Source organism: Monopterus albus, unplaced genomic scaffold, assembly GCF_001952655.1.
Source record: "Monopterus albus unplaced genomic scaffold, M_albus_1.0 scaffold177.1, whole genome shotgun sequence".
In the NCBI taxonomy this organism is placed as follows: domain Eukaryota; kingdom Metazoa; phylum Chordata; class Actinopteri; order Synbranchiformes; family Synbranchidae; genus Monopterus; species Monopterus albus.
Window position 1 is genome coordinate 388,066 of NW_018128057.1, and position 11,042 is coordinate 399,107.

The 11,042-nt window shown below is 41.4% G+C and overlaps 2 protein-coding genes across 3 annotated transcripts in view; one reads left to right on the top strand and one right to left on the bottom strand.

Annotated features, from left to right (window-relative positions):
• The window catches only part of ptenb (phosphatase and tensin homolog B), a 19,418-nt gene extending 9,033 nt beyond the window's left edge, over nucleotides 1-10,385 (bottom strand). The window contains exons 1-5 of one of the 2 annotated variants that reach the window (XM_020616720.1): nucleotides 10,341-10,376; nucleotides 6,445-7,218; nucleotides 3,224-3,308; nucleotides 2,726-2,770; nucleotides 1,657-1,700 (exon numbers count right to left, since the gene is read on the bottom strand). In XM_020616720.1, the coding sequence (XP_020472376.1) occupies nucleotides 1,657-1,700; nucleotides 2,726-2,770; nucleotides 3,224-3,308; nucleotides 6,445-6,523 (253 nt within the window). In that variant the 5' untranslated portion in view covers nucleotides 6,524-7,218; nucleotides 10,341-10,376. Of the gene's footprint in view, nucleotides 1-1,656; nucleotides 1,701-2,725; nucleotides 2,771-3,223; nucleotides 3,309-6,444; nucleotides 7,219-10,340 lie in introns of both variants that reach the window. The other variant, XM_020616721.1, reaches the window with a different exon arrangement.
• atad1b (ATPase family AAA domain containing 1b) overlaps nucleotides 9,314-11,042 on the top strand; it is a 7,409-nt gene continuing 5,680 nt past the window's right edge. The window contains exons 1-2 of the mRNA XM_020616722.1: nucleotides 9,314-9,461; nucleotides 10,677-10,882. Of these exons, the coding sequence (XP_020472378.1) occupies nucleotides 10,709-10,882 (174 nt within the window). The 5' untranslated portion in view covers nucleotides 9,314-9,461; nucleotides 10,677-10,708. The remainder of the gene's footprint in view (nucleotides 9,462-10,676; nucleotides 10,883-11,042) is intronic.

Genomic DNA, 11,042 nt, shown 5'->3' on the forward strand with positions numbered 1-11,042 from the left:
ATGTTTCTATATGCCACCATTACACATTATTAACTTTGTGTCTCCTCTCTCCCGTAGTGTCCTCTCTCTCTCTCCCTGTACCTTTCTGCAGGTTGCCCTGGCCCTGGAGCTCTATGTCTCTGACGAGCAGTCACCGGCCACATCGACCTGATCAGTGTTTGATTGTTGTGTCTTGTTGCTTTTCTTCTTTTGTCTCTCCTCTATCCACTCACCCCAACCGGTCGAGGCAGAAGGCCGCCCACCAAGAGCCGGGGTCTGTCGGAGGTTTCTTCCGTTAAAGGGAGTTTTTCCTCCCCACTGTCGCCAAGTGCTTGCTCAAGGGGGATTTGTTGGGTTTTCCCTATGTAATAATATTGATAACAGTAAGGTCTAGACCTTACTTTGTAAAGTGTCCTGAGATGACTTTTGTTGTGATTTGGCGCTATACAAATAAAATTTGATTTGATAGAGAGCATCCTCGCTACTGGTATGGTAACACCACACAGGCAGACGTGCACTAGACATCTGCAGTAACCCGTCACTACCTCACCAAGCGTAATGCCATATCCAACTCCACCATGTGAATTACTAAGTGCAGTGTTTGAAGTTCACTGTGGGAAATACTATGACCCTATTTTTGTATATTGTGTTTTAATACTTTGTCACCTTTATGTAACGTTTCTATTTTAAGACCAAGTGTTCTTTCTGGCTTTTGTGTAGTGTATTTTTCCACAGTGTGTTGCACTGGCCAAAGCGCTTTACAGGAGATGATGCACCATTCACACACAACATTCACACACCGATGACGACAGGCTGCCACACAACGACGCTAGTCAAGCCACCGAGAGCAATTCAGGGTTCAGACACTTAGGCATGCAGGGAGACCGGGAGTCGAACCACCAACTTGCTGGTCAGGAGACGACTGCCCTACCTCGTGAGCCACAGCCACCCCAAGAATTCTTATATGCCTAGACTGTCTGTTTATGAATAAATGGCAAATGAAAACTCTTGAATCTTAATTGGCTACAGCAGAAGAACCTGTGGTGACAGCAGATGCTGTTTATGCAGATTCTAATTAAAATGTGCACCTTTTCCAATTATTATTTGCACTTAAAAACTCACTGAGCTCAATCTGTCAACCCTTCCTCAGGTTTCTGCAGTGTTCACCAGGTTTCATTCACAACTTTAAAGACCTTCTCAATATCATGCACCTTTTCAATGGGCTTACTGGACAACCAGATAGAAAACCAGTATGGGTGATAACAATTATTTATTAAGTACGTGAATTTCATGATGTATCACATTAGCGTCTGGACCTCCAGCTGTTTCACAATAATTCCTGGTAACATAATTCATACATTAACATGACCTGGAACAAGATAAACAGCAGAACACTGGAGGCTGGATTAACTAATCAGAAATGATTAGTACAAGTCAGTTTTGAAAGTCTTTGCTAAATTTGACTGAACTCCATGAAAAAGGCCCAAACTGCCTCCTGTGTTCAGTCCCATTTCCGGACAGCACAGCCACATACGAAAACTAACTCAGAACTAATATTAAATATTCAAAACCTCGGCACATGTGACTTAAGACTTCTTAATACCGTCTAAGGCCTTTGCTGAGGAACCTACAGATACCTTGCTTTGATCAGTAAGGTTTCAGATGAATTCATCTTACCTTGACAGTTGAACTTTGATGCGTCATAATGTCGCTCTGCACATCTATGGACAGAGACACGTGTTACAACGGCAGAATCCTAAAACATGACAAACATCATCTAAGCAAAGAGTGAGACACAGAGACTCGCATCATTCTGTATCTACTGCGTTTCTGTCCGTAGTACAACCCACAACAGGTCTGATGTCAGAATGAACTCACATCAGAAAGTAGTTCTCCAAACTTTAGCATTTCTACAGGAATACTGTTACTGATGTGCTGATGTCAAGATTAACTGACACTTATCAGAAAGTCTGTCAGATATTCACCTGCATTAACACACAAATGTTTTTAAATCAACGCAGACAGCGCTGTGCTGTGTCCACTACTGTTCACCACCTCAGGGTACATCTCAGTTACCTTAATTGCATCATGTTTCCCTCTCTTGCATATTTCCTTGTCTGACTAGACTTAGGCCCACCCATGTAAGATGCTATGGGGGGAGTGGGGGGCAGTTTCCTCTTATACTTCTGAAGCATCAATCACCAGGTGATTTCTGATAAAGGGGCGTGTCGGTCTATGAAAGACAAGTGAAAGTTGATCTCATGTCACACTCAGCAAGAAGGAAACTGAGATACCCTTCAAGATAACGTCATTACTTCTGCAGGTATTTGATCATAAACCAAAATACCGGACACAGTTAAATGTCAACCTGATGGTGACGCTAGATGAAAAGTCAAAGGATCAGCAGAATTTATTCAGTTCATCCTTAGGGACGTGTGAATGTCTGAACCACATATCAACACAGTCCAGCTAACAATTTTACTCTGTACCAAAGAGGAGGACGACTGACCGATGGTGACATCTCCAGAGCCACACTGCTAATGTGGCTAAACAGCCAAACTATCAAATCCCACCTGAACAGACTCAGCTCTGAATAAGTTGACTGTATCATTACAGATGTATCTAGACTAAGTCATGTGATGGGTGGAGATGTACATCCGAACACACAGAGCAACGGTATCTTCAGAGATCATGAACAACAGAGCTACACTGAAGCTGAGTGACAGGACAGACAGGCAGTACTTACAGGTTGTAGATCTTATAGTGACTCTTGTGCTTTGAGTCTAAAAACCTAAGACACAGACAGGTTGAGTGTTTACACAAGCTTGCAAAATCAGTACATTTTCTCAAGTACTTTTGATTTCATGCTACTTTGTACTTATACTGCACTGCAGAGGGAAATACTATCACATCTATTAACCATCTAATAATGTCAGAAAGAGTCAGCCACATGGAGAATAAGTACTTTTACTATTAACACACTGAGAACATTTGGTGCTAATACGTTTAATACTTTAAATAAGTAGCCGGCTGAATGCAGGACTATTATTTGTACTGGAGTATGTTCATGTTGTGCCATGTTCCCACGTCTGGTGGTAAACTCTGATTTTCTCTTCAGTTACTGAAACCTGATGAGCTTGAAAATGATCAACAGGAAGTGCAGTTAGCTAATGTGTTCAAACATTTAAAACTAACAAGCTGTCCCTTCTTGAGGGGCTAAAGGTCATGGAGAGCGCTGTCTTACCGGACAACTTCGTCAATATTGTTCCTATACACTCCCTCCAGTCGCTCCGCAGGGAAACCCATGGCGATGATGTTGGGATAAATATCTGATCAGTCTGTTAAGGATCAATACACACAGTGGAAACCTCTTTTATCTTGTTTGTTGTTGAGGTCTTGTGTTTCATACCGAGAACCCAGTGCAGCGGAGTGTTTCACTGACGTGAGTTTATTAATCTTTGAACTACAACTGAGGTCTGTGGCACTGCTGGTTTTATGGGGACTCTTGAAAATTCTATTAATATAAAAAAATGACCAGTCTTATCCTTTAAAGAACAGATTGGAGATTATGTCCCAGAGAGTGTCTGCATTTTGGAACTTTTTGGTTTTACAAAAGACCAAAGGATGATATACTGGTAACTTTGGTGAGTCACTGCTGCTGCTGCTGCTGTTGGCAACACTAGCAAACTGCGATGGATACAATAGTATAGCAAGAACACCGAAGCGAGCTGGAAGCAGAGCTGCAGACACTCGCTCACCAACAGACCTGTGTTTAAGTCCTACAGTGGAGTCATATGTCAGCATAACGGTGCACTTTCAGTGATGACTGGCAGTTGCACAACTGCTGTTTCCAAACATCTTATTTCATGAACGACCACACCGGACAAGTAACAGGCTTAAGAGGCGAGACAGTTGGCCTAAGTAAGTGGTAGATACAACACCGTGTACATATCGATGCCAACACCTGACAGTGGGGCCAACATGGTCAGGGCGGCCCACCTTAAGGACTGGAGAAGATGGGAGAAGGCTTTAATTTGCCATAGGTAAAAGACAGCAATACACTGTACAACCACCAGAATCTTAAAAAAATGTTTGGTCATCACGCTCAGCACACACAGAGACAACATCCTGCCCCATGTTACTGGATGTATCAAACAATATGGAAAGTCTTAGTTAATGCATCTTTAACTGTGTGCTATTGCTGAACTGAGTGAAACAAAAATATTTAGTTAAGAAACTAAACAGATTCGAGAAGGGATTCAGGTTAAAAAAATGCCATCGAACTTCATCCCTGGACTCTCTCCTACTCCTCTGATTCTGTTCCTTCAGCTCATGCTCTCTCTCTCCCCTATGTCTTTCATTCTCTCTCGTCCATGACGTCATAGACATGTCTCCCCTATGTCTTTCATCCTCTCTCGTCCATGACGTCATAGACATGCAGCAGAACAATGACTTCACATGTTAACATATAAAATAATACTTTAAAAAGCCTCACATGAATTACTGAGTAACAGCTACATCAATCAGCTGAGAAACAGGAAATCAATCAATTAACTGTCATCCTGGGTCAGTGTCTCCCATGTCTCTCCAAGTCTCTGCCACCGCAGACTGAACCTCTGAGAGCTGGACGAGACATTCGAATACGTCACCTTTCTAAAACCTTCTACCAACGTCTGGATAAACAAATGTTCTGTCTGATGCAACCTGACATATTTTAACATGTTTCTTCAGGTAAAACCGTTTTACTAATCCAAACAAAGGCATACCCTCCTAAAAATTCACTGACATTCATCTGTATTCGTGCCTTTTTCTGTTATATTTTCATACAAAACGTTCATATTTTTATTGTTTCACAAAAAGAGCAAAAACATCTGTCATTTCCAGCAGTGTAGCACAGCCCTTATTGAATTACAAATCCTGTCCTTTTCATTCTATGTTTTCAGACAAAGCTCAAGAAGACTGAGGCCAATTAAGGTGAAAAACAGGTATGTTGACTAATGATAATGAGACACTCATAATTAAGATGCAGCAGCAAAAAAAGTCAGTCCACCTTCAGTGGTGAGATTTGTGCAGTATTTGAGGAAATAATCCCAAACTCATCCTGTAGTTTTATGCTGCTGTATGACTAATGGTTTTCTCTGTGGACACAGCTGAGGTTGACATCACACTGCACACCAATCAGTCACTGAAACCTCAGTTTCCACAGATCATCCCTGTTCCAGGTCAGAAACACTTAGCGTCTGTACCTCCTAACATCTGCTGCAGCTGTGTTTCAGCTGATGCTCCTGTGCCAGTCTCACCGTCTGGTTGCTTCACCATGTGGAGCCATGTTGCATTAGACACAACCCAGACTAAGAAAGCTGTGGTGTTTGCAGGGTCTTTTATAATTTCGTTCATGTTTAACACTTTAGTGATACTGAACAGGGGTGTACTCAGGGTGGCCGTGCACAGTAATGCTACAACTTGAGAAACTTGCAGCAGTAAACGCAATATGCTTTAATCCAGATGATGACTATACGACAGATGTTGGGAAAGCATCAAACTGTGGCCATTCAGATATATCACGTTAGCATTAAATATTCACATCCCAGACACAAGGACCGGTCACGTTTTGGTGTTTTAGCTTAGAAAAGCTTCAACATCGTGATCTTTGTTAATATAACACTAGCGTGTGCGGAGAGTAAATATCAGAGAACAGTTCTGAACTCTATAAAATCTTGTAAACCTGACCTATGGTAGATTTCTCAGGTGTGCTTGCAGGTGTTAGTGGCAGCCTGCTAGCTACTCCTGCTGCTGATGCAACGCCACTGACACCGCTGTTAGTTCAGCATGTTAGCAACTGCTACGTCTCTGAAAATAACTTGAAACGACACACAATCAGATTTATAGCCGTATAAATGTTATCAGGCATCTTGATGAGAAATGACCCAATGTTTCATTACTCGCAGATAGACTGGAGATAAACGGCTGCTAACGTTAGCTAGCCCGCTCTCCTGTGCGCAAAAATTTAACGAACTCCGTTGAAACAAGAGCCAATTTAAGACAACTCGCACATAATGTTACATGCACATTAGCCTAATATTATTTCACTAACTGACAGAAAGCTATAAATAAGGCAAACATCGCTCCCTAAAGAATACTTCCCAGCATCTGAGCCATTTAAAAAGAGTATGTTTGCTACCGCTAACGATTTAGCTTTAGTTCAATCCACGATCACTAAACTGTTTTAAATGTTGATTAGCATGATATGGCGTTGCTCTGATTGGTTAGCCTTTACATTCATACAGATGTGAACAGTGGCTCTATCGGTTAGAGGGTCTTGTTTTATGTAGGCAGCCTCTTGGACGACATAAACAGTAGCCTTAAATTATCGCATTTTTGAATGGAGTCCTGCATGATGGCAGAGGGCTAACAAGCTAGCGGACCAGGCTAACCAAACCCAGTTAAATTACAATAAAAGGATACAGGTCAGGTCCAGGTCGAAGCCGTCCTCCTGATATCGCCTTTTATTTCTGCTGACGATTTCCTTGATTAAAGCAGCCATTATCGGCGTCTCCGGGAGCGGTGTGAGATTAGGAGAAAGAGCGGGGCAACAGCCCGTGTTCCCCCCGTCCCCGTTGCGGAACCTCCGCTGTCTGTTGGCCGGGAAAGAAGCTAACCGGGACAGCTAGCCCAGAGCTAGCTTGCCACCAGCTCCCCAATATCTAGACCTTTAGTGCAAAATCGTCCCCGATGCATAAAAAAGAAGAAGGGCTCTAACGGATAAAAACAATCTCGTTAACCATCCTCCTACAGTGCCACCCTGTGAGCTCCGGCACAGGTTAGCTGGCCTGCTAGTTCACAGCCTGACCGAGCCTCGGTGCCGTTCTCTGGGTCAGAACAAGGGGGCGTCGGGGCCTCCTCTCTGCTCCCACTGCGGGCCCGGGTTTCCAGGTACCCCGCCTGGAGACAGAACCATCCGCGACGTGATGGTCGGTGCTCGTAGCCAGACTTCCAGACGTCGGATGGACCTGGTCGGAGAGCTCCTGATCCTGGTGTGCAGCAGAGATGCCGTGATTGGATGCAGACACACGGAGAGAAAACCTCCGAGAAAGAGACGAGACCCACACACCGCAGATACACCGAGACAGAGTAGTCACGACACTTCCGCTCTGTGCCTTCAAAATAATAGTCTGGTTCAAAACAGCATTCCGGTTTTGTTTGTCTCCGTGTTGTTTTCACTCCTAAGGTCTATCCGTGCTAAAAAAACAAAAAAAACAAACAAAACAAAAACAAAATCCCGTAGATATTACTCAGGGACCGTAACGGCCACAGGTTTATTCTGCTCTCTTTGTCTACATAATTTGACCATTCACAGATTTGATTCTGATCTCACAAATTTAAGTAGCAATACCACACTATAAAAATCTTACATCAGTTATCTCTTAGCAAAATGAAACTTACTTTAAGTATTAAAAGTAAAAGTACTCACTATGCAACCAAACTGTCATTACTACATTCAATATGTTATAATATTGGATCATTATTATGATACATGAAAGCATTTCAATTTTGTATCTGACCGTGGTAGATGTATTTTTACACACTGAATATGTTTTTGCGTGACAACATATTCTGTTGTGTTTGTTTCTAATCTTATTATAAAACACCATCTGCAAAGTAATTGCAACTGCCAGATAAATGTCATGCAGTAAAATGTACAATATTTCCCCCTAAGCTGCAGTGAATTAAGTAGGCTACTTGTTTAGTTGGATACTTTAACATGTAGCTGTAGCCTAATGGTATGGTCCCAGTTTTGTTTTTGAAGGGGATGTGCTGTCAATTGAATTTAACATTATTTACTTCATTTTATTCGTTTTTCTTGTCATTTAATTCACTTAAATACTTGCGTTCTTGTTTCATTTTATTTCCACACATTTATTAATTTGTGAGGACTTATTCTTTCATTAATATCAGTATCTAATAATGAATGTCTATGTATAATCACTGATACATAAGGTTTCTATCATCCACTGAAGAGCATGCACTGAGCTTTTATGTTATAAACCCCAGTGTTTCCTGTTACTGGGTCACTGTTTTGGACTTGACCATGCTACATATTAGCAGCTATCTGGACTTTCTGAACCAAACGCATCCTGTCAGCACACAGAGTTGCCAGATTCTGATAACATCATCCTCCCATTCAAAACCTCCTTAACAAAAAGCCATAAAATACATCAGCGGGAAAATGTCACAACCTGGCAACAAGCAGAGTCCCACCAACATTACATAATCAACCCTGCGGCCACAGGGAGGGCTTTTATAATATGGATTTTTACATATTTCAGTTTCTGCTTCATGATTTTTATGTTTGTATTTGCTGCAGACACAAAGAGACTTTAAACCCTTTTTGCGTATACACTCAGCCTTCTGTTAATGTATAGGAAGAGATAATGTGGCGGTGGTGGTGATGATGATGATGAAGACCGTAAACTGTAAATGTAATCTTCAGTTCCCTGGGTTATTAGTCGTGTTACAGCGCCACCAGCAGGACGCATGTGGACAAACATCCAACTGAAAAACGGAACACATACAGTCGCACTTTTAATTAAATCAATTTAAAAACATGTCATCTGCAAATTTTGCCAAATTGTCCCCACGTAAACGTTCATATTTAAAAATGAAAAGATAGACATTTCTGTTGGTTCTGAAGCAACAATGTGGAGGAGGACTTTTTTATACAGCTGGTTTATTGGAAACCCCGCAAATCACAATCAAGTAAAAATTAACATTTTAGTTAAAAATCACTTTATTATGGCACCAGAAACAAAACAAATGAAAAATAAGATATTGATGTTACAATGTATTTCTGTTTTTGCTGACTATCTTTTTACATATTTGAATGTTCTCTCTGCTGCTGTGAATAGTTTGGTTTGTACATTTCATATAAATACTGAAATAGTGAAAACAGTTTAAGACAAACAATAGTAAAATCCAGTCACAAGTTAAAGCAATGTTGTCTCACATTGTGGACACACTGTACCTGTATGTTTTTATTAGCCCATGGGTCGCCAACTTTCAATGAGATTTTTATGCAATTTGTTTGGTTTGCGCTGATCAATATGATCCCTTATTGATTCACTGGTTGGTAACTACTCTGTAGCACTGTCAATTGCGGTAGTACGTCCTACAGTCGGTTGTGAACCTGAATTAAAGAAGTCAAAGAAGAAGAACAACCGCAACATATACAGTACCTCTCATTAAGTTCCGGTTGTAGAAACGCGGCAACACAGCATGAGGTCCAGTTAGATCCAAACTATTATAGTAGATGTATGAACATCTGCAATTTGTCAACTGCACAGAGGGGGCGCTAATGCAACAATCCCAGGTTGCCAACGCGTAATAAAAACCAAAAGAAGAATACGACGACCCGCAGCCTGTGTTCGCATCACCAAAAAAAGAACAGACTGCGGAAGTGTCGTTTCCTGACGCAACATCAGGAGGTAAGAGTTGGTCGTATTTTACCGGAATAACGGAGCGTTTCTGTTGTTTTCCTCTCCCGGTTTCAATGAACATGTGTTACTGCCGGTCACATAAGAGGTTTATCCGGCAAGGGGTCGTTTCGTTACAGCCGGAGAGCCAGAAGGTCACGCTAATGCTAAAGTTAGCAGCTAGCCTGCTCAGTTCTTTCGGTTTAATGATGCTGACACCGGAGGGCCCCAAAATGAGGTCGGAAGACCCTCAGAAAGGCATAACGGAATCTCCAGTGAAACACAAGGATATGTTAATATAAGTGAGAGACATACTCGATGTTGTTAAGAATTCAGTTACTTAAGGGTACAGTGTTAGAAAGTGAAAGCTGTCAGAGCATGACTTGCCACCAGAAACTCACTACTTTTTAATTTATTTTGCATTAAATTTAACAGGAGTTTGTTTTTAGTTTCTGTAAGTGCAGAAGATAAAAGTGCAGACTCCTTTTGAAGATCGGACTCTTTGCCTTTTAGAATTAGAGTTACTGGAGTATGAACGAAAAATCAAACGATTCACACGGATCTTCCTTTAGATCTGTAAAAGTTGTTTCGTTTCGTTTCTTGATAGTAAAAGGAGATAATGTCCCGCCAGACTCCATTTAAAATTCGAACACATGATCAATTCCTTACTTCTGTTTAGAAATAAATAGGCCCACAATGGTATGAGATTAAGAATATAGATCATAAAGTTTAACCATCTTTTAATCCATCGGGTCTCCAAAAAGAACACCAGTTTAGTTAGTGACGGTTCAGTAGGCCACCTGTCACCAAGACTTGCCTAACTCCATTTAAAAATCTGACAGTTTACCATGTCAATGTTCTTCTCAGAAATACAAAGGTGCTAGAGCATACCTGAAAATCAGAAGTAATTTTTCAGGAGTTGCTTGTCAGTCTGGCCTGGATCCAAAACACCAAAAGCATTTATTACAGTTAAAATTTAGATAAAGGGATTAGACGATGTGACTTTTTCTCAATACAATGTGATGCACAATATGGTGTGGACGATTTGATTGAAACACGACACAGTTCAAAATTAAATGACAGCAGTGTATGACTAGCTTCGGAATACTTGTACTCAACTTAATGGAATAGGTTATTCTTCTGGCAGATGGTTTCAGTATTAATGATGTGACCTATATAGCATGTATGAGTGGCACTGACTTCATAAAAGCTCGTCATCATCTGCAGCTGTGCGTTTGCTGTCCTCTCCGACCCTGACGATGGTGCTGAGGGAGGTACCAGCTGAAAACATTGCCCGTCCCCTAGGCAGGAACGAGGTCATTGGCCTCCTCTTCCGCCTCACCATATTTGGAGCTGTCACCTACTTCACCATCAAGTGGATGGTGGATGCCATTGACCCCACCAGGAAGCAGAAGGTGGAGGCTCAGAAACAGGTGAGACGGAAGACGTCTGCACTGTTTGCTTAAAAAAAAAAAAAAAACATCTAAACGAATTATTTACCTGCTTAGGGATTCAGCCATAAAATGCAATTTAATCATGTTTTCATGGTTGTATATGTTGAATGACAGATAAAACAATAGGTAGATTATTATT